The sequence below is a fragment of the Lonchura striata genome, chromosome 3, assembly GCF_046129695.1.
Source record: "Lonchura striata isolate bLonStr1 chromosome 3, bLonStr1.mat, whole genome shotgun sequence".
Classification (NCBI taxonomy): Eukaryota; Metazoa; Chordata; class Aves; order Passeriformes; family Estrildidae; genus Lonchura; species Lonchura striata.
The window spans coordinates 102,273,586-102,296,581 of record NC_134605.1 but is presented as its reverse complement, the minus strand read 5'-3'; the positions used below and the strand labels follow the sequence as shown (position 1 = coordinate 102,296,581).

At 36.6% G+C, this 22,996-nt stretch overlaps 1 protein-coding gene across 7 annotated transcripts in view; it reads left to right on the top strand.

The window, feature by feature from the left end:
* CYRIA (CYFIP related Rac1 interactor A) overlaps positions 1–22,996 on the top strand; it is a 54,890-nt gene that overhangs the window by 19,198 nt on the left and 12,696 nt on the right. Inside the window, exons 1-2 of one of the 7 annotated variants that reach the window (XM_021525374.3) lie at positions 13,270–14,675; positions 16,777–16,856. The exons of 1 other annotated variant lie outside the window; for it this stretch is intronic. In XM_021525374.3, the coding sequence (XP_021381049.1) occupies positions 14,671–14,675; positions 16,777–16,856 (85 nt within the window). In that variant the 5' untranslated portion in view covers positions 13,270–14,670. Of the gene's footprint in view, positions 1–13,269; positions 14,676–16,509; positions 16,590–16,776; positions 16,857–22,996 lie in introns of those variants that run through there. 5 more of the 7 variants (XM_021525373.3, XM_077782440.1, XM_021525376.3 and 2 more) reach the window with 5 other exon arrangements.

The following is a 22,996-nucleotide window of genomic DNA, read 5'->3' as shown; positions in this document are numbered from 1 at the left end:
GGTCTAAGGAAGGAGGTAATGGGAAGGGTGGCAGGAGAGACTTAAGATGAAAGACTGCAATCAGAGCTTTGACAATTTCTGCAGGGTAGAAAATTATTCTCTGTGTTTTAAACTACTGATGTGAACTTGTAAGGACTGTATACATACAGCAAAGCTATTTTGCATATTTTATTTTTAGGTTTTACTTTCTCCATTAAAAGAGCTTCCAACCTCCTATTTTGTTACAGTGATATGGGAATTGAAATAGCAATTATGTACGTAACATACCTATTAAATTTTATAATAGCATTTCAGCTAAGATTAATGGCCCTGGATGATCCTGAGCCAGAGAGGAGAGAATCTCAAAACCAGGTGTTCAGCATGGACTTATCCATGTGTGTGACAGGACAAGTAAATGAAAAGAAAAAATAAAAGAAAATGGTAGGAGTGGAGATAAATACTCTTGATGTGACAGAAGAAACAGGAAATGGGGAGGGGAAAAAAAAAGGGTGAAATGAGGAAAGATTTGTTAAATTATGGACTATTTAATATTTATTCCATATAAAGTTAATAATACTATAGTGTGGTTCACTGTTTTTATGAAGTTCATTGGTAGAAAATAATAAACTGGTAGGAATTACACCTCATAAGAAAATTAATTACTATTTTTTTTACCTGATATATTTTTGAAGTCTAATTGTTGGCTGTTAGACCTTTTACAGTTAAGACTTTTTTTTCAAAATTAAACCCTCAAATATGACTTTGCTAATCTTAAAGATTAATTTTTTTTCAGAATCACCAAATACAAGCTGCAGAAACATATGAAGATTTTTGTGTAAAAGGAAAAGTTCTGAAAATAAAATCTTAATATAAAAATGAAAAGCCAATACTAAATTCTAAATACTAATGCAGCAGAAGCAATTTTTTCTGCTCTTAAGTGTGAAATGTTTGAGCTGTACTGGTAACTTTACATGATAAGGTTTTCATTTCTATCAGTACAAAGAGGAAAATTGAATCTTGTAGACTGTTTTTAAAATGGTCAGTATCCCTTAAAACTTTCAAAAAATGTGACATGAATTACTGCTTTAGTTCTCCAGAGTTTGAATGTCCATATCAGATTAAATAATAGTATAACTGTTTTCTGAAGCATTTTGTGTATGTTGTGATCTATTACTGTTGTTTTTTTAAATGACCTTGGGAGCGGGAGAATATGGGGTGGGAAGGGAGTAAAGTGGTTTTCGTTTTCAATTTCCCATTTTCTAAGAATACATTGGAAAGTTTCTTAATTAAATACTACCATAATAGACAGTTGGAAGATGAACTGATTATATTCAGGTCTTTACATGGTAGTATGTTCTTAAAATAGTAACTGCTTGACAAGAATTAGGCATCATTTTCCAACAAAAGTAGTGTGAAGTGTTTAAGATGAAGTTAGCAGTGCAGGGAGAGCAAGATGAAACATTTAGCCTAATCCAGACAATTAAGTTGGATGTCTGAAGTAGGGTTCACTAACTGGTTAAGGATTGATGTTGAGTGCCAGAATTAATATCTAAAGTCGAATCTCTGGAGTGAATTTGTACTTCACACACAAATGTGTCCTTAGTTTACCTTAGGCCATGTTAACTTACTAACATCTCAGGTATCTTGATAAAATGAGGAATACTGTGGTTGTAGAATTTCAGAATGCATTTCAAACATTTTTTTAGAAAGTAATTAAAAGTTTATAAACAAGTTGATAATGTTTCACACCTATTGCTGTATAGGTTTTGAGACGGTTTTTATCTCACAGGTCTTGTACAGGCATGTTCTGTATGGTTATGAGGAGTACCACATAATGAAGTTTTTAACACAGACTTCTAGTTAATTCATTGCCAGGTATTTTAGAGATACAATGCATAAATGTGTTTCAGGGAGAACTGTGAAGATAAGTACTGTGGTGATTGTAAGGGTTGCCTTGTATAGTTTGCCAGATGTGTTTTCCCAAGAACTGGGCACACTCTCAATCTGGAATTCAGCTTTATGCCAGATTTTGGTATGTAGTGCTAGACTGTGACTCAAAGCCTAAAATTAAAGTCTTTTCCTGAGTTTCACATCCTCAAAGATTGATGGTTTTCCAGTAGCTGTTAATGATGAGGCATCTGCTAATTTACAGGCACCTCAGTGAAACTTCATGAATTTTTTGAAATTAAGGGTAAAATTTTTCAGAAGTAGCAAAATACACAAACTCAGTTATTTCTTCTGAAACAAAAGCTCTAATTTTTCACCTGTGGGAAAAAATAAGGCCTTGTATTATCTCTTTTTTAATAAAAAAGTCTTTCAAATGTCGTTTTCTTTAATGAAAAAAATTGCAAACCCTTTTTTTGCAATGTTCACCTTCATTAACACAACTTGCTGACTTCCTTCCTCAGCTGCAGTTCTTCCTACACTCAGAGGTCAGCAAAGAGCAAGATCAACAAGCCACACATCTGGCTGTCTCTCTTTCCAACTGGAACAAAGAAACAATTTTTTAATGGCTTTTTGAGTTAATTGTAAACAATTTGGTTTTGGAGTCTCTGACTTGCAGCAAATGTTTGTCGTAGGCGGATGTAGGGAAGAAGGACTATGTCCTAATGCAATTCCTCTGTGGCCAGCGAGGAGAAAAAAAACACTTAAAAAAAAAGGAAAAGGAATGTCTTACTCCTTGTAGCATTGAAGTATGCTGAGAATTTTGAGTGCATATATAGGATATTTCACAAGCTTAAAATATATGGTTTGATGAGGCAGAGAAACAGAAGTCTTGCTCATTTAATTTTTCTGTAATCTTGTGTACAGTAATACTGATTTTTCCACCTCCTTTATTTTCATGAACTGTTTATGTATGAACAAACTGGCAGTGATAAAAGCTCAGGGACAAACAATAGGAATAGGGGAAAACTATTCTTAAATGAGCATTCTGTTCTAATACTTTCCTCTTTATATTTATATTGTTCCTAAAGGCATTTTTCCAGTAAACAGTTTTCAGAACTGTATATTTACTATTATTAACCCTTAATTAATATTTTGAAAGCAAATCCTTAAATAATTAGTGTAGTAGTTTTCTTACTTTCCTAGTTGTCATAATCTTTTATACTCCCTAGAATCAGGTAGCATCAGTATATCTAAATTATTAGAATTATCTTTTTTCTAAAGGTTTATGTAAATGTTTGGTGTGACTTTTGTACTTTTGCACTTCACAACAGGCTTGTTGATTTACAGCACCTCTGAAACCCCAACTACTTTTAAAATATCGTGCTGTAGTTTTATTTGTCTTAATTTGAACTCACATTGCACCCATATTTTAGTTGCTTTGTTTAATATGTTTGTCATTATGGTTTTTTTGTTTAATCTGACCATCCTGCTAAATATTTGCAAATTTGTTGATCTGAAAAGGAAATTGCTAGTGTTGTTTGGAATTATGCCAAAGCTTATGACAAAATTGAATAAAATTAATAATTCAAAGGAAATGTTTTCCATCTATTTGTTTGTGGGACGTTAAGTGTTCTGTATTATGATTATTTTTTGTCAAAATTAGGTGATTGGGTTGCTAATGCCACTTAGTGGATATCTGCCTTAACTGCAGCCTGTTCCAAAGCCAAATCAGGTTCCAGACGGCTCTCTTGATTTGTATAATGGAGTTTTCCTCCTGCCTAGAATATGTTGACTGTAGCATGTTTTCTAGAAACTTAATCATCAGGTGCATTTTAAGAAGTTTATTACAGCTAGTTCGGTTTTTTTATTAAATTTATTAAAATGTAGGAATTATTTATTACAGAATTTTGAACTTAGAGGAAAATAAGGATCTTATTTGCATACTTAATTTGATTTGAAACATTAAACAACAGTCTTGGTCACTTTGCACTGATTCTTTAAGTTAATGAAATATTAATTGATAGCAAGGTGATAATTTTGGTGGTGTAGGCAATGCTTTGCTTTAGCCCTTTTTGTTGGTGACTGGGCAAACACTGACCTGGAACAAGCTGATAGTTCAATAATTGATTAGAAGAAAATAGTGAGTACCTTTTGTTTGATATATCCAGAATGAGAGAGGGATAGGCCCTGCTGTAATTGGACTTTTTCACAATTCAGATAGAGAGCAGGACTTGATGGTCCTCATGGGTCCTTCCCAACCCCCAGAATTCTGTAATTCTCCTTTGGAAAATCTGAAAGGTGAGGTAGACACCAAATGCCTGTCCTACGGCTATAATTTAAAATTATCATTTCCTGACTATATTTTTTTAATAAAGATTCTTTTCTTGCTAAGTAGTTTGGATGGTAGTGTTAATAATTTGGTGTATTTGATACAAAATGTAAATGTATAGAATCCCATCTTTTATCTGATACCAATATATATATACATATATAATCTATATTGTATAATTTTTTCTAATATTATTGTTTAAAAAAAAATCTAGTCTATACAAAAAATATAATCCTTTTTGCAATTGGAAAGGGTTTTTTTTATGGAAAAGATTTTTTTGACTTTTGAAATGTGTATTGGTTTAGGTTGTTCAATTTCTTTTGAGTCCATGAACTCTGTTCTTTGAACTTTTTACTTCAGTAAATTTCCATTATTTTCCATCAACCCTAATAATCTTTAATCACTATGTATTTTTAACTAATCTCTCAAGCTTTTCTGTATGCTGTTTTTATTAGTAAATCAGTTGAATAATTTGCAACTAAAATAGTAATTGGCTCAGAGGAAAATAAACCAAAATTCAATTTGCAGACATGTTTTAGTGCTGCATTAGGGGCTGGTTAAATTAACGATGAAGATTGAAAGACAATACAAAGATTTTTGGTGTAACTATTTTTTAGAAAATTTCTTATCTTCCATTTGTTTACAGTGAAATTAGGTAATTGCAGGGTTTTATTTGCCTTCTGCCATCCTCCAGAGAACTCACATCATCTTAAGTCATGAGATAAGAGGGACCTGAGCTGATTCTTCTTAATGCGGCTGAAGTCACCCCGGCATTCCTCCTGCCCATAGACAGCTTTCAGTCACCAGAGAGCTTTGGTTAAGTCAATGTGTTTAATCTTTTTAATTTGTTACAGGTGTAATCTGGATGTATCTAACTTTTTAAATAGTTATTTATAATTTGAACTGTTCTCAGAAACTAGTGGATGGTGCCTTTTCAAGGATGTATTTATTTTAGATGTGACTTCTGTCACCTCTAAGTGTGATGGCAGGTTAGTTACAAGTGAAAATGAAACAGGGTTTTGTAAAAGTAAAATTTTAAATTTCGCTCTAAACCTAAATATAGTGTATCTTGTATAGTTCCTAGCTCTAGAAGGCATATGTCTTTGAAGTGGGATGCAGCAAAGGCAGTAAGAAAGTCTTGGATGTCACTGCTTCCGTCCATTTTTGGTAGCAGGTAACTGGCTAAAATTAGAGATCTTATCCTGTGTATCTCTTTTAGTTAGACTACAAAACCATTTATTCATTCTCAGCTTCTAAGCTGCTTCTTGAATTCAAAAGAAACAATGTTAATTCATACTTTTTGAAAAAGTATAAATAAAACCAGTGTTTCTGTATAGATGAGACTGGTGCCAGAGCTGATGTGACACATGGCAGATGCCAGGCAGGGATGCCCTGCTGAGAACCCTCACCCGCCTCGGGATCACAGTGCTAAGCTTGAGCAGCCCCCATGTGTGTTTCATCAACCTTTGAGTGGAAATGATGCTTCTGATAATTTCAGATGCAGTCACAGTTACTTTTAAGCTAAATTCTGAGTTTCAGCAGGAAGAAAGGGAAAGCAATATGATTTGGTTTCTAATACTGGTATTAGCTCTGAAATGTGGTTATTATAATATTGTCTGGATTAGTCTGGGCTTTGTTTGCATTGTAAGAGTAGAAGAGAAGGTCATGCCTTATAGCTGGAGCTCATGCAGCACTGCTGGCTGATCGTGGAGAGGGAGGTTGGTGCTGTTGGGCTGATTTCAGCTGGTGTGAGGGCTCCATGGCGTTTATTTAGGTGGGAAGGTGAGCTACGGAGACAGTCAGGGAACTGCTGCACCTCATTTATAAGGAAAGCCTGAGGGAGCTGAGGCTGTTCAGCCTGAAGAGGAGAAAAGTGAGAGTAGAGCCCATCAATGTGTGTAAAAGGGAGGATGTCGAGAGGATGGACCAGGCTCTCTTTGGTGGTGCCCAGCAGCAGGACAAGAGGCAATGGGCAAAAAATGATACAGAGGAAGTTCCACCTAAACTTGACAACGAGCTTCCTTGTGCAGGACAGATAGCCCGAGAGGGGCTGTGGATGTCCCGCAGGGGCTGTGGGTTGCCCATGGGGCTGTGGATGTCCCGCAGGGGCTGTGGGTTGCCCATGGGGCTGTGGATGTCCCGCCGGGGCTGTGGTTGCCCATGGGGCTGTGGATGTCCCGCCGGGGCTGTGGATGTCCCGCCGGGGCTGTGGGTTGCCCATGGGGCTGTGGATGTCCCGCCGGGGCTGTGGATGTCCCGCCGGGGCTGTGGATGTCCCGCCGGGGCTGTGGATGTCCCGCCGGGGCTGTGGATGTCCCGCCGGGGCTGTGCGTGGCTCGGCCTCGCTGGCGCTGTTCCCCGGCCTGGGGCGGTGCGGTGGCGGCCGTGCGGCGGCAGGGGGCGCTCCCGCGCCGTCCCGCCCGCGGCTCCGGGAGCGGCGCCCCCCGCGCCGCCCTGTCAGCGGTACACGCATGCGTGCGGGAAAGTGAGAGTGCGGCATAGAGTCACTACCGTGCATCAGTTTTACTGTCTTAATAAAAAGTTATTGTGCAAATTTCATTACTATACTAGGAATGGCTTCCAGGAGCGATTGAATTAATTACTGCAGAGCCTGCTAGGGTCATACATGCTTTCAGTTTTCATTTACACTTACAAGAAATCTAATTTTTAATTAAAAGGATGGTTTTACTTCCACACCATCCATACTAGTCCTTCCCTGTTTGTCATTTCAGACAAATGACAGAATTGTTAATATACCCAGAAAAGTTACAGTGGTTTTAGCAGCTCATGTTGAGGCACAAGGCTTGCTTGCAAATCAGTGTAAGTAAAACACATTTTTTGAAAATAGATTTACTAGAGAATGTGCTTCTTAAAGTATTAGGCACGATGCAAAATTAAGAATCTCTTTGTGTTTGCATCATTAAGAGGGCTAATGTTCTTGTCTATTAACACAGTTTTCAAGGCAGGCTCTTTTGCAGGAAAATGCCACCCACCCATTCTGCCCTGTATGCCTTAATGAATTGAGTCTTTAATTTTAAAGCATGTGCGCTAACAGAGTAATATCAGAAGAATTTAAAAAAATACATGGAATTAATTAAGAAAAAAAGAGGAGCTATTATTGAAATTTATACTTTTCAGTAACTCCTGCATATTTACAGGTTAGACTAGTGTTTTGGAGAAAACTTTCATTGTTTACTATTCAGACTCCTAATCCCTTAACTTGACTGTGAGAGCAGTCATTGAAAAATTCCAGAGTTTAGCAACTTTCTAACCTGCCTTATATTTAACTTGCAGTCCAGTATAATGATTAAACATTTCTTCCTCAGTCTTTTTGCTTACCAGTCTGTCTACCTCTGTGGCTTTGATTTGGTTTTATTGTTGAGTAGAAAAATTTACGTTTGTATTCATGGAATGTCTTCTGGATAATATCTCCAGATTATTCAAGTATTTTGAATTATGATACTATTTTCCAGAATATTTTAATTCTCTTCTAGCTTCATGCATATTTTAAAAGGGTTTTTTCTTTTTCTCTGCCTGTCACTAATTAAATGTATTGAACAAAACCAGATCTATACAACAGATACTCTATAAAAATACCATAGTCTTTTTTTTTTTTTTTTTGCCAGTAAACTGCTGACAGCTGCTTTTTCAGATTTTCAGTGCTTGAGCAAATTTATGGTAGTAAATAACATTTTCTCTTTCCTCATCTCTAGTGCTTTGTCAAAGCTCCCGCTGTATATTTCTTCAAATCTGCCCTATGCTTATGCAGGTGTATTGATTTCTGAGGCTCCATTTTATGTCTCTTCTCCATCAGAATACCCTGTTTGTGAAATCAGTTTAATTTGCAGTTTTCTCCTTGTCTAGTAACCTCCTTCATTTCTAATTTCTCCCATTTCCATGCTTATATTCAGTTAATTCTCCCCATAACTACCATAAAATCAATAATAGCCTCTCAAAAGGACATTTATTAGTCCAGAAACCTGTAGAGATGCATGGTTAATTAATCCTCCTGAAGCTTCTTTCCCCATTCTGTTACTTGTGTGCCTCCATACTTCAGCAGAACCTTCATAATCACTTCCCTGGGTTACGTGGTCTCTCAACTTTATGTTTTGGGATGCTACCTGTTGTTTCTTTTTTTTTCCCCTCACCCAGACACACACAAAAGTTTTTCTCTTACCTTTTTCTGAAATTTTAAATACATTTTAAAAATATACATTATCCTGCAGTTTATTTAAAGTGGGTTTTCTTTTTTTTTTTTTTCTAGTGGAACTCTTGCTTTTTCCATCAGAAGCCTTGTAACAGCCTTGTAATAGATCAGCAAGTTTTCTTATTTTTGTAATGAGATATTAAGTAGGACCACTATGACAAATTTTTTAACTAAAAGCAGAAAATCCCTAGAAAGATCCACATCTCATCTTTAATTCCTCATATCTTGAGCTCTTGGTAACTATTGCCAGCCATAGCTGTCTTAATTCCACTAATGTCAATATCTTAGATTGAATTAATTGTCCTTTTAATATTTTAAGATGTTCTTTAACTTCTTTCTGCTTTCCTAGGAAACCATTATTGTAAAGACTATTCTGATCTATATTTTAGAAAATATTACCCTCCAAACCGTAAATACAAATAGCAAAATGCATTCTATCCTACATACTGACACATTCAGAGCAGATCACTAGGAAGTATACACTAAGAAATCCAGTCCCTGTTGGATTTATGTTTGACTTCCTGAGATTAGATGTGCTATTTCAGCATTTATGTATTAAAACAAGAAGAAAAATAGAAATAGGGAAAAGCTAGCATGCAAAGATTCACTTATGTTATCAACTGACACAACAAATAACTGGAAAATAAAATCACTCTGAGCAAAGTTTTTACCATAGCTGCCCAGAGAACCAGAATTATGATGATTTTCATCTTGTCTTTTAGATACTTGCATTGGATTTTCTGTGTGTATAATAAAAATACTCTGTGTGGCATAGTCAGAAGAAGTAATTTACAGGCAGAAAGAACCAGGAATGTTTTTTGTTTCTGTTTCTGAATTTTCACCCAAAAGTCGTGTTTCTGATTCTGATTCTTACCTGATCTAGCGTAGATTTTTCGCTCATTATATTCACAAGTATTGAAACCAGATACCTTCTCTATGTTCAGATAATTAGATTTCCAAAACTGAGTGAGTTCTAAAATGCCTTATTTCTTTTCCCACTATGAATTTGGTGGGAGATGATGAGGACAAGAAAACTTTTAAGAGGAAGATGGTAACGTGGCTCTCTTAGAAGATTTTGGAGGAACTAAGTCAAATTCCACTTGGGGCAAAATAGAGTGGTTTTATTTTGAAGGAAGAAACACTCAAACTAGCCAAACCTATCCTGTATCTTCTAAAGGTGTCTCCCTGCTGTGAAAATTAATAGAAGCTCCATTTGTTGTGTACAGAGGAATTGTGTCCCTGGTTTGTGTAAAGCATCTGTGCAGGCAACGCCATGTTCAGACTAGGTTACTTTAGTTACTCTGTTCAGGCAGTAGGATCAAAGTGCAGCAGTACTTTCTTAAATTCGGATATAATTTTACTCTAATTGCTTAATTGGATTTCATTCTACATTTTTTTTTGTGGTTTTTTGTTTGTCTGGTTCGTGTTTTGTTTTGGTTTTTTATGACCTATGAATCAAAATCCAGATATTTTTGATGCCTGGTTTTCATTCTTTCATGAAGGTTGCTCTGACATTATATACTCTGAAAATATGCAGGAGTTCTGTTCAAAGTAAATTCAGGTGTGAGGGTTGGCATATAGAAAAATCCCCCTGCTGGATAATTTTTAGGTTCATCTAAGGTAATTTTTTCTTTTTTACCTTTTAATTTTAGAGAAACCACAAGCCAAGTTCTGTAATCCTTGGGGCTACAGGTACTAAAGTTGGCCAACTCTAAACATTTTATGATTACTGAAAAACATATTTGTCATTACAACCCATTTATTAATTCCCTTTGAATTGCACCACTTTTTTGTAGTTTTTAATTGTGTCCTGCAATCTGCATATCAGTTAACAGCAAAAGCTCTTGGCTGGAAGTGTTCCTTAACTAGGAATTTTAATAAAATGGTTGTTCAAAGAGGGAATGATTCTTTTATCTTGAGTTACTTTCACCTTGAGCAACTTTCTTCTCTTATTCTGCATTTCACTTCTTTATAGCTATTTTTTGACTTTTAGTTTTGTTGGAGTTTGTTTTTGTCTGTTTACACTTCACCTGCCTAAGGAATGTGTGGCACTGATTTTTCTTTGCTTGTGTATAGGTTGCCACTTGGTGCTCTTTATGTATGTTGTTTGTATTATGAAAACCTTATAAATCCAGTGTTTAGAGGCCAGCATTGGGGATAATTTCTTTTTTTCTGGAAAATGAATATGGCCTGCCTTCTGAAAAGGGTTTGGTTATGTTTTTTTTTTATCTATGCCTTCCTAGAGAATACAGTACATACTTCATTATCAAATGTCTTTGGCGGTTTTGTGCAATTATCGCCTCAACACAAATGTATGCTGTTTTTACTTTTTTCTTAGTAAACATATTTTTAGAATAAAGTCCATAGAGAAGTAATACCATTTTAGAAGATGAACAGTATTTGCACAGCTGAGACTATTAAATATCCAGTGTTGTATTTTTTTCATCAATGCAACTGCTATTTATAAGATTTAAACACTTAGCTGTAAAACAGCTGAAGATAGTAACAATACCATAGCCATGCAAATGTTCTCAACTATAAGAAAATTGAAGAGATTATTAAAAAGAAACCTACTGTGGAATTTGATGGGAAGAAGTAATAGAAACATAGAATCATTTAGGTTGACAAGGATCTCTGAGTTCATTGAGTCCAGATGTTGACCTGATCTTGCCAAATCCGCCATGTCCGTAAGCACGACATCTACAAGTCTTTTAAATACCTCCAGAGATGGTGACTCACCCACTTCCCCAGGCAGCTTGTGCCAGTGCTTGTGCCCTCTCAGAAAACAAATTTTTCCTAATATCCACTATAAACCTCCCTGGTGCAACTTGTCCTCTCGTCTTATTGCTTGTTACCACTTCACTGGTCCTGCTGGCCACTCTGGGCCCACCGTGGCTCATGTTCAGCTGTTGTTGACCAGCAGCCCCCAAGTCATTTTCCTCTTGGTCACTTTCCAGCCAGTGTTCCCCAACCTGTAGCACTGCAGGGGTTGTTGTGACCCAAGGGCAGGACTCAGGACTTGGCCTCATACCATTGGCATCAGCATCAGTTCGGCCTGTCCAAATCCCCTGCAGAGCCTTTGTGCCTTCCAACAGGGCAACAGACCTGCCCAACTTGATGTTGTCTGTGAACGGGCTGAGTGCAATTGATCACAGAACACTGAGGTTGGGAAAGAGCTCCAAGGTTATCCAGTCCAACCTCTGATTGAACGCCATCATGCCAACTAGAGCCAAGTGCCATGTCCAGTTGCTTCTTGAGCACTTTTAGAGTGGTGACTCCACCACCTCCCTGGCCAGTTTGTTCCTGTTTTTAACCATTCTTTCCATGAAGAAATCCTTTCTGGTATCCAACCTGAGCCTCCACTGGTGCAGCTCAAGGCCGCATTCTCTCATCCTAATGCCAGTTGCCTTGGAGAAGAGACCAAACCCAAGCTGGCTACAGTCTCCTTTCAGGTGGTTGTTCAGAGTGTTAAGGTCTCCTTTTCTCCAGGCTAAACACTCCCAGCTCCCTCAGCTGCTCCTTATCAGACTTACGCCCCAGACCCTTCCCCAACTCCATGGCTCTTCTCTGGACATGCTGTAGCACCTCAATGCCTTCCTTGTAGTGAGGGGCTCAGAGCTGGACATAGCACTTGAGGTGTGGCCTCACGACTACAAATCCCTTTATCCAAATCCCTGCTAAATATGTTAACTGGGACTGGCCCCAGTACTGAGCCCTGGGGAACCCCACTCGTGTCCAGCTACCATTTGGATCTAACTCCCTTCACCACCACAGTTTTTTACCCTGTGTAGCTGTCCAGGCCATGAGCAGCCAGTTTCCCCAAGATAATTTTTTGAATCTTGCACTTCTGCTGTTTCCTCACAAGCACTTCAGCTAACTGTATGAGTGAATATCACAGTGATTTGGAATCATGCTAGTGATCTGAGAGATCTTGAGTTTGTTCAGATGCTGGTATATTTTTGAAAGCACGATTAATTATTCATGCAGTAAGGTCAGTTCCAGTGCTTTAATGATGCTGATGTGCTTAGTACATTTCCCTCAGACTGTGGACTGGATGCCTCCTGTCTCTACTCACTTAGGTGTGCCACTAGAAGTAATTGTTCTGAATCATCCATTGCCACTCCTGAGCTTGGAGCCTTTCTCCTGAAACTCCCGGTGGAGCTGCTCATGAAAACATACACAAGCCCTGCTTTCGTTAGGATGATCTAAATGAGGTTAAGCAGTAGGTATTTGCTGATCCAGCTCATTTTGACAAAAGCCTTTCAGACTGTGTTTATGTGAGCAAGATTTAAATATTATCTGGCAAAGGAGCACTGATGAGCTGCAAAGGCTTGAGATGGTGAACATGTCCTTTTTCACTAACACAAAGTTGTAAAGCTTTGTCTCTCTGTTACATCTTCGGTGTACTGCAGTGCTGCTGATGGTGTTGAATTGGTACTGATTAAATTAGTCCCGTGAGAGAAGAAATCAATCAGTACTTCTCTAGCAATTTGTATGGTACTGTAGCCGTTACTTGGAAGTGGTGCAAAACTCCACAGAATTGTGTAGTTGCTTAAAACAGTGTGTAAACCAAAATTTTAAAGAAGTGTTGAATAACATGATATTCAGTGTTCAATTAATAATGCCCAGTTTGGGAACACTTACTATATTTTCAAAACTGGATTTAAATACATAATAAATACATTTCAGCATACTTTCAGTATATATATGTAAAATCCATGGGAGATTTTTGGGGTTGAGTTCTGATTTTTTGGGGGGAGATAGTATTTTATATATTACAATTCAGAAAGAAACTGATTACTTTAATGGGGTAGAAGGAATTTATTTTCCCATAGAAGGTAATACCTTTAGAATGTTGAAACTAAATCAGTGACATTTTAGGAACACAGTTTTTTGTTGGAAAACCAGCCTTGATATTTTCTTCAAAGCTCAAGTTTTAACATCTGCTACTGGATAATGGTAAATAATATGCAAAATGCTAAATGTACCTTCCTGTTCATTGCTGGGTTATGGTTTATTTGTCTGTGTGCTAATTAAATGTTGGGCATAAAAAATTAAGCAATGAGCTTTAAAATGTCAATAATAGCTTAAAACCTATTTTCTATAAGAGTATGTAATATCTTAGGGTAAGCTTTAATGGTTTGGAAAACAATAAGGAAAAGTGCTGACATTGTTGTCAACTTGTGATAATTTTTAAAGTAGAGTTGCAAGTTGGAATTTTAAGGGATTTAGACACTAAAGAGGAACTGCTAGCATTTAGTGGTGTAGCATCAGCAATATTTTTATATATGCCTTGAGTCTCAGTTCAACATTTAAACTGATTTTACAGTAAGTAAAATAAAATGCTTTCCGGTTTAATGAAATAGACTTTTATGCTCCTACGTTAAACCTTTATGACTTGCTTCTGTACATCAGCTGTTATTTGCATTTCTCTTGCAATCACAGTACATATATATAGACCTACTCAGAATGTGTGCCATTAGTTACTTTGAAATCTCATTAAAATTATCCTGTAGGTGACTTTCGGTTCCTGAGGTTTGGAATATGTTATTAGAGTTTTTGAGGAAAGACAGTTTGAAAGGCTATGCAGAATAAAATAATTCTGTTTGAGGCAAAGATTTGCATTTATTAGCACTTCCTTTAAGTTTGGCCTTTTAATTTGAAACTAGAATTTAGTGTTGAATGATGAATTACACTTGCAAGTGGAAGTTTCATGGAACCCGATGTTGCTTTTAGTTTTGTTTTTTAGGAAACTATAGAGAAATTATATTAAAAATAATTAAAACATGTTTAGAGTGGCCTGAACCATGGTGCTGATGTTGAATATTACTATTTTTGGGGTTGATGTGCTTTGAAAAGAGCCTTCAGGATCAGTGGTAAATGCCACCTGCATGAACATGTGTTTATATAAGCTTGTGGCAGGCTTCGGTTCCATACTTGTGACCTGAATAGCTGGATCCGTTTCTACCCAGGGATTGAAGGAGAGGGAATAAAGTGAAAAACAAGCTAGGAAATGTAACACAAGTTCAGGAAAAATACTGAGGAATCTCCCAAGCCAAGATGTGCTGTACTTGTTTAATAAGATCAGAGGCAGAGCTTGGCACATGACCTGAAGCTACTCAATGCAAATGAGGGAGCGCATCCTCAGGTTTTTGGCACAAAGGGTTCCTTGCTGTTCGAAACATGCTATCAGCTAAACCAGCTCTGGATGCAGTGCAAGCTTTGGCAGCAGAAGAAATGCTTGGGTACTCTCTGAAGATTGAAGGCGATGAGGTAAGATATGGCTTAAAAAGAGTTGAAAGTGAAGAATCCAAGCTGAGTCAGTCATGTTGATTGTGATATTATTACATAATGTAATTTTTTTTCAAGATTACGAAAAGAAAAACAAGTGTGTGTACTTTATCATGTTTCTCCTAGCTGATGCTGATAAAATGTATTATACCAGTGTGCTGAAAATATTAATAATTGAACATATAAGTTTTGACACTGTATAAAATCTATTTTGCTCTGTTTGCATGTTTTTCCCCTTTCTGGGCTAATCAGAAAGTCAAACTCAGTTTATAAGGTGCTGATCTTGTTCTAAAAGTTGAAGTTTAAATATTTTTCTGCATGTAATGAATGTAACTTTATGAATAATGGAAAATGTTTCTTTGTGTTTCAATTTTGTATATGCAAGATGTTGCTAATTATGAAGGGCTTGACAGTCTGCTCACTGGATTTGTTCTGGAGAGAAAACTTTGAAGAAGTATTTAATGCAAAACAAAGCCATTTATTTAACAAAAGCCTTGCTTACATGAAATTACATGTTCTGAACAGACTATTGATTAAATTTATATAATTTTATGGTGTGGCTGTGGCTACTTTGAAATCTACAAGCCTCACATTACTTTCCTAGGTTTTCCTGATGTAGAAATACATCCTTTATATGCACATAGAAATTAGGGTTGATGATACTTTTCCTACTGTAATGCATGTGGGAAAACTTGAAAAAAGCTTTGTCTCCTCATGTGGAGTATCAGCCATGTACATGCTTAGAATAATTTTTGTGGTCTGATTTCTTAAGTGGGAAGAGTTAAACTGAATCACAGATGAACATCAGATGTGATCCCCAAGAGCCGTGGTTTAGAGTAATGAGAATATTTCTCTTTGAGGCAAAAATCAGTTTTCAATCTGTGTTTTAAATCTAAAATTACATTTTTCTACATCCCTCCAGGCAGATCTCTTTATCCTGATACGTGCTTTTCATGGTTTGACTTTTCTGTCTTCTGAGAAAAAGCTTTAAGTTTGACCAAGAAAGCTCTACTTCTACACAGTATTAGAATAATTTACCTTCCTAAAGACTACACTGGCAAAAAACCTTTTTTCAAATCTCTTTCCTTTTTATCTTCTGTTGAGACTTGCTTTTTTGAGACTGGTCACTTTGGCTTTTGAGACTTGTTCATAACTTGAAATGCAGAAAATTCCAAGATGATAAAACATAGGAATAACAGGTAAAAATAGGAAAATAGGATTCAAACCTCCCCTTTTTATTCTTTCTCTTTTTTTTTTTTTTGTTTTTAATGCATATATACACTTTTAAAAGCTAAAAAGCTTTTTAGCTGTCCTTTCTGATAGAATTTTATAGAATCTTATTATAAGTTTATAAGTCTTACTGGTTAGAAACAACTAGATTTTTTCCCTTGTAGTGAGTTATTTTCTTAAAATGACATGGATTTTTTCTGAAGATCTAAGACAAGTGTTAAGATGTCAGTTTTTAATTGGAAATGGTATTAAGTAATCTGTAGTCCAGCAATTTAGAGAATTAACAAATTAAAGATATAGCTCTGAGTTTATTTCTCTTGCTAAGTGAATAAATTCATAAATGTCTGTTTATACACTGGGACGTTGTCCTGATGTTTAAATTCTAATTTTTTGAACAGAATTATTTCTGTGTTTATCTGAAGTCTTCCTCTTTCTGCGTAAATGTCACAGAATTGACCATCAAATATTTCTCATGGTCCAGAACTTGCCAAAATGTTGAATATATGATGCAGACTGTGTCAAGCTCTTAGCTGTAGTATTCTGAATTAATGTGTATAACTGTTTATGATTTTGTTGCATTTACTAGGTTTGCTGGGATGGGTAATCTTCTTAAGGTCCTTACCAGGGAAATTGAAAACTATCCACATTTTTTCCTGGATTTTGAAAGTAAGTTCAAACAATTACAAGGCAATGAGAAAATCTTTTCCTTGACTTAGCAGCAAATTGAGGAAAACTTTTAAAATCTGATTGCTTACAGTGTGTATTTTCCAGCACAACCAATCTGTCCAAGTCCTTGTCTCTAAAATAATTTGTTCACTCAGGACTCCTTTTCTCTTCCTTTTCTATTTTTCAGGAACCAAATGGGAAATCTTTTAAAAGTTCTCACTTGCACAGAGCTTGATCAGGGGCCAAATTTTTTCCTTGACTTTGAAAGTGAGCAAAGCTTCTTGCCTGGCTTGCCTTCTTTGCTTATTATTTCTTAATAAACTGCATGTGCTTATGCATCATAAAGCAATTCAAAAGGGATTTGCAAACAAATCAAATTACACTTCAGTAGAATATTACTTTCTGATATTTATAAAACCATACAAAATTACTTCATTCTGAGCAGAGAAAAGGGCAGAGAAGTAGTTATGCAAGTAAAATCCTATCTTGAATTAAATTCAAAACATTTCTGAGCCATTTTTAAACCTACATATGAATTGACTCAACCTCAGCTTTCTTTAACAAATCAGGGTTAAAAAAAAAATTATGAGTCTTCCTTGAATGGAAATACATATTGAAAATAAAAAGCTGAGAAAAAAAGTAGTGGAGGTGGAACTATTTTTGCTTGGTCTGGTGATGATTTAGCTGGGTTTATAGTCTAAAAAGTAGTGAAATGGTCAAAGTAGTGCTTGATTGCATCTCTCTAAATTGCATGGTTATCAGTTGCAGAACAGTGTTTCCTATTCCAGTTTTCTTGTCACATCTATATTTGATCCAAAGCAGTTTTCACTTTTGCTGAATACAGTTCCCTTGCGTCTACTTCTAGACACTATCACCAAATCCTTTAATATTGTTTTAATGTCTTCACTACATACGTGAAATATTTTATTTGAAACACTAACAGTGTGTGACGTTTTCTCTCTTAATACCTCTGTTCTAAAAAAAATACCAAAAGCTAACCAAAAAGTTTTGAGAAAATGTAGTGGTTTTAAAATACTTTCCTTTTGTAGCATGGTTTAAAAGAGCATTTCAGATTATTAGACACATATTTTGTCATCTTGAAGTAATTTTGTTTTTTAATAATTTATTTATGAATTATTTTCTGAAATAAGTAACTGACATGTTACGAGTGTGTATGTCTGTGTACATTCAGAAGCACTGCTTCAAAAAGTAATTTAAATACATATTTAAATCTGATGAAATTGTTCAAACATGCATTCTTAGATGAGAGCTAGAATGGATGACTGGAACTGTGCACATACCTTAATTTTCTCATCTAGAGCTTAATTACCTAATAATGAAAAACCAGTTTTAAAATACAAAAAAAAGGTTAATTGGTTAGTTTGGGTTTAGGAGGAGCCATATATCTATCCTTTCTTCTCTGTTTATATGATTTGGAAACTGTGTTGTCATCCCAGGATGTCAAACCTCTATCCAAACCAACACTTAATTTTTTTCTACCAAACTTTTGAGGGCCTTGGCAGTGCTCTGTGGCTTTGCCAGGTTATTGTGAAAGCTTTCAGCTGTTCTGAGCTTACAGGTTTAATCAGCCCCATTGTGTCCTTGTTGGCAAGAAAGCGTTCCTGACCCAGGCTGCAGGCTTGGCAGGAAACAGGTGCTCTGGCAGTGGGGAGCCTTGGTGAGAGGGGGAAATACCAAATTTGTTGCCTTGGCAGTGAAGGTTGTTTTTCTTTCCAAAAGCACGTGGCCAAGAACTGAATTAAGTACCCTCTCCCATAGGAGGTGCCAGTGGTTAGGGCACACTAGTCAGGCACACCTACCTGGAGAAGAACAAAACTGTCTTCTCCAAATCTGAGAGAATTTTGTGCTTGTAAGTGAAAATTTAAAAGATTTTCTCATTAAATACATTCCCAGAGGTTTTTAGTGGCACAAAATCTGTATTGGCTCAAAGGATGTGACTAAAAAATTTGAACGGCTATGGTTTTGTGCTTTGGTCTCCTGTAGCTGGCCATCATACAGTGGAAAGGGACACTCTGAGTGAGTGGACATGGGTCAGAGTCTGGTGTGGGCTGGACATGTGGCTCTCTGTGGCCTGAGCTGTCAGTCGAGCTCATGGGCGAACATGGTCACTGCAGTTGGGCATTCAGAGAGTGATGGGTGTGCTGAGCTGATGTGTTTGCTGTATTCATTGTTTGCATCAGCATCTTGCTTCTTATTTTCTGTGGGCTTTTTCATTATCTGGCTACAAAAAAAACGAAAAAGACAAAATCGTTTGACATCATCTCTTTTCCCCTACTTTCATGCAGGTGTCCACATTGTCAGTTGCAATTCTTTTTGACACCTAACATTATTCTTCAATTCAAACTGGAAACTCAGTTTTGTAACTCCATGGTCATACTTGAAAAAACTTGAATCCAGCATTAATTTCTGTTAATGCTGTGTAGCAAAAGTAGTTCTGTTTGCCCCCCAGTAAATATTTTAGAGTTGGGCAGTTATGCTGGGTCTGTGTGGAGAATAACATTCTCCATGCAGGTGGAAGGGTCTTTTCTTTAAAGGGGTGTTGCAGACTTAATGCATTCTGCCAAATTACTCTTTTTTAAGGTCTACTGAAAGGTTTAAATAGAAAAAAATTCATCCTTATTAGAAAATGCAACATTTTGCTGTTTTACACTTGAATCTTGATGGGAGTATTTTTAATCAAGCTGCTACCTTTTGGTCTGATTATATATCATTTAGTTTACCTTAATTCCTTCTTGGCATTCTGCTTGAAAATAGTGCTAGGAAAAGTGAGTGCCTGGCAAGTCTTGAAAGTGGCAAGTCTTGAGAATCTGTAGATTTCAGGATTCCACATTAAATTCTCTTGAAATGGATTTGTCAGTTTTGTCAGTTCAAGAACTGTTCAGATGTTGAATGTTGGCCTTATTTAAATTAGTTGCAGATCAGTTAATTCTGGGTTATTGAGCTCTATCTGTATCATCTTAAAATTCCTCTTTTTTTGCAGAAAATCTATTGTTAAACCACTGCTGCCTTTTTCAGGCAAAGTAAACAAATAATTCCACATGAATTCTTGGAAATAATTTGAAAGAGGCAACAATTTAACTTGAAGCTAAAAGACTAAAGCTTATAGATTATTCAGAGATGTCCTTAAGTGGCACCCACAGTCCCATCCTCTCCTCAAATTCTTTTTATCTGTTTCTAACCTTAATGTGAGCAGAGTAGGTTCATTTTTTTTTAATGTTAGCTAGTTGGATTTCACTTGATCTTAGTTAAATCTCTCTCATCCCCTCCAAGAATCTTATTTTCTAGGATTTCCCCCACAGACAGATTCATGAAATTTCAGTTATTATTCATTCACAATTAAAAGGGTCTATTATTAGAACATGTCTGGCAGCAGAGCAACTGCCCACTTTTCACATAATAGGTCATTAATTAATACCCTTGCTGCACAGGCAGCAAGGCTGGGGGTATAATTTGCACCCAGCCTGTGGGAGTTGCACTCAGTTCCTGAGCTGTGGAGTGCTCTGAGCCAGAGAGGTGTTGTGTGTGCATTCCCTGTCCACCACAGAGCTGAAGCTGGGCACTGATCTCCCTGGCACAGCATCCTGCCTGGAGCCAGTATTAACAATTTTGTGAACTTCACTTTATTCTAGCTAGCTTAGAAAGAATGAAGTTATTTTTAACCTGGAAGTTATTTTTTAGCCTCGATAGGGTACTCTTTCTATCCAGTACTGGGGATTCATTATTGTATGGAGTGTAGCAGGTTCTGGTACCCTCTAAAGTGCATTACTCACTGTTATTATAATGCCTTGCTCATTTCTGAGCTTTTGTTTTAATTTTGTCCCAGATTGGCATGGAAAAAAATCATTGTCATGGTGACAAATCTGAAATAGGACTTTAGCATTATGCAGTTAAATATGTGTACTGCTCTCTAACTTGCTGGCTGAGGTTATTTGCCATGTTCAGCAGTGGGCATGACAAGAAAAGCTGAAAGCAGAACCCATGAAAGCTCTTGTTTAACTCACTTTATTTTGCTATGCTGTGAAGGTCACAAGGGCATGGTATTTTTATGTTTCTACATGCACTGAAATGGAAGAGCTAACCAGCCTCAGTGGGAATCTTCTTAACCACCTAAGGGTTGAATAAAGTTCTCAGCTTTTGGTCTGCATTTCAGATTCAGAAAGGGTGTGTGAGTTGGAAGTTCTTCTTGTAGTCCTGTTCTTAGTACTCTTCATAGTACTGTTCTTTATTCATTAAAATTAATTACTGAAGTGTTTTTGCACTTCATTTGGTATTGGTAAAGGCACCATATCCTTTCTGTATTTAATCTTATTCTATGAATACTAATGCTTTACCTACCTAGAAGTTTCTATATTTGTTTCTAATGCACATTTGGTGAAGGATGAGGTAGATACCTCACACTGCTAGGAGAATTTTCTGAAACAAATGACAAGTATTTTGCTAAGAAAATAATGACGACCCTACTTTCACGCCCCACCATTCACCTGAAATTCTTAATGCATCCACAAATGAGCTGTAGTGGGTCCAGGTTTCCTCTTGTTCTTTGTAAAGTCTGAAGTTGTATCCAAAACATGGCATAGGCCATGTGTAAATGTGAAAGAGAGCATGTGTTCATGAAATGGATGAATTACCATGGTCTGGTTATTTCAGATGGAGCCAGAGGAAGTGTATTTCTTTCCAGAGCTAAAATTTTCACATTTTGCTGGTAGAATCTGTATATGGGATATCCAAGCCTCATCTGACGCTTGCATTAATTTGAAACAGAATTCATGTAGTTGTTTGGTTTAGGGTTCACATTAGAAACATTTGTCCAAAGGAAGTGAAAGGATACTCTATTTTGTCTTATTAAAGACAGAATACTATGATTGCTAATCATGAGCATTCTAAAAACTCAGCCTTGAAATGCAGTGAGTCTGGCCACTATGGTAACTTGTTACTGAGCAGGCTTGCATTCACCCTGGGTTGGCCAGTGGAAGTGGTTTCATTTATAAATGGGCTCAGGTTCCTGAAGCACGTGTTGGTTCTCTGGTGGTGTGGGGATAAGACATGAGCACAGCCAGCCACTGATTCCACACCATAGTTCAGGACTCGCATTTAATTCAGAGCAGAGAAACAAGCTTTGGTTTTGTTGAAATAGCAAGCCAGTTCTAAAAGTCAAAATCTGCCATAAAGAAGTCTCAATTCCTTTCAGTTGTTGCTGCTATTATTATTATTGTTGTTGACAGTAAGGTGAAATTATTTTCAAATTGATCCATTTCAGCTGACCATTTTTGGCAGGATCTTCTTGTAAAATCCCTTTTGAAAAATGGCCATGGTCTTATCAGAACATTTGTTTACATAACTTCTATTTCATAAATAAATGCATGGGTTTTTTTAAAAGAAAAGAAACCTGAATCATTCTCCCTATTTTTCTTTTTAAGCTAAATGCTTCCAACGTAAATACAAAACACTTCTGCAAGTGCAACCTAAGCCTGTTGCTCTGGAGCCTTTGCAGCCCTCTTCCTCTCCCTTCCCTTTTTTTCCCTCTTCCACACACCTACCTGCCTCTTGCTCCTACTCTTGTCTCCAGGTGCTGGGATACTACAGAAAGTTCAATGAGTTTCAAATATTCCTCCTTCCACCAACTTCCAAAAGATAAATTGGGAACTTTTGAAAAAGACTTACAATAAAGGGTGTTACTAAAGGCCTTTTTGAAGTCCCAAAGTTCTGGGCAATGTATAACATTTAGCACTAGTACTTTTAAAACAAATAAATTGTAAAAATTAACATAGAAGTACCTTGTTAACCAACAAGGTTAAACAAGGTGCTTCAGGTGACCTGCACATGCAAATTCTACATTAATAAACTTTACTAACAAGTTATTTATTCTCTTTTGTGTTAGTATTGACTGAAATGTTATTTTTATTATCTTGACTAATAAAATATAGATATTGATTTTTATGTGACTCCCACCTTCCCCTGCTCTGTTGTTGTATGGTATATAACTATTTCTCAGGATCACTGCATTCCATTAATGTCAGAAGAGTTTTCTGTTTTGCTTGTTTATCACAAGATGGCAAATTCTGGGATTTCTTGCAGCTTGAGGAAAAAACCAGTCTGGAACACTGTAAATTTAAAGTGTCTGATAGGTCAGTTCAACAGCCATGTCCCAGATGGGATTTTCCTGTGGGGAGATTTTCCCTTTGGTGCTCCTTTCCCTCACTTTTTGAAGGATAGTGGAATTTTTAAGTTATATGAAATATTTTGTTTATAAAATCCAGCTAAGTAAGCCCAGTTTATATTTATTTTCATTTCTTAAATAAGAGAAAGGAAAACTTCCAGAAAAAAGGAAAGTCCAATCAGTAATATGTGCCCAGTCTCAATGGAACTTATGGTGCCATAGGAAAATG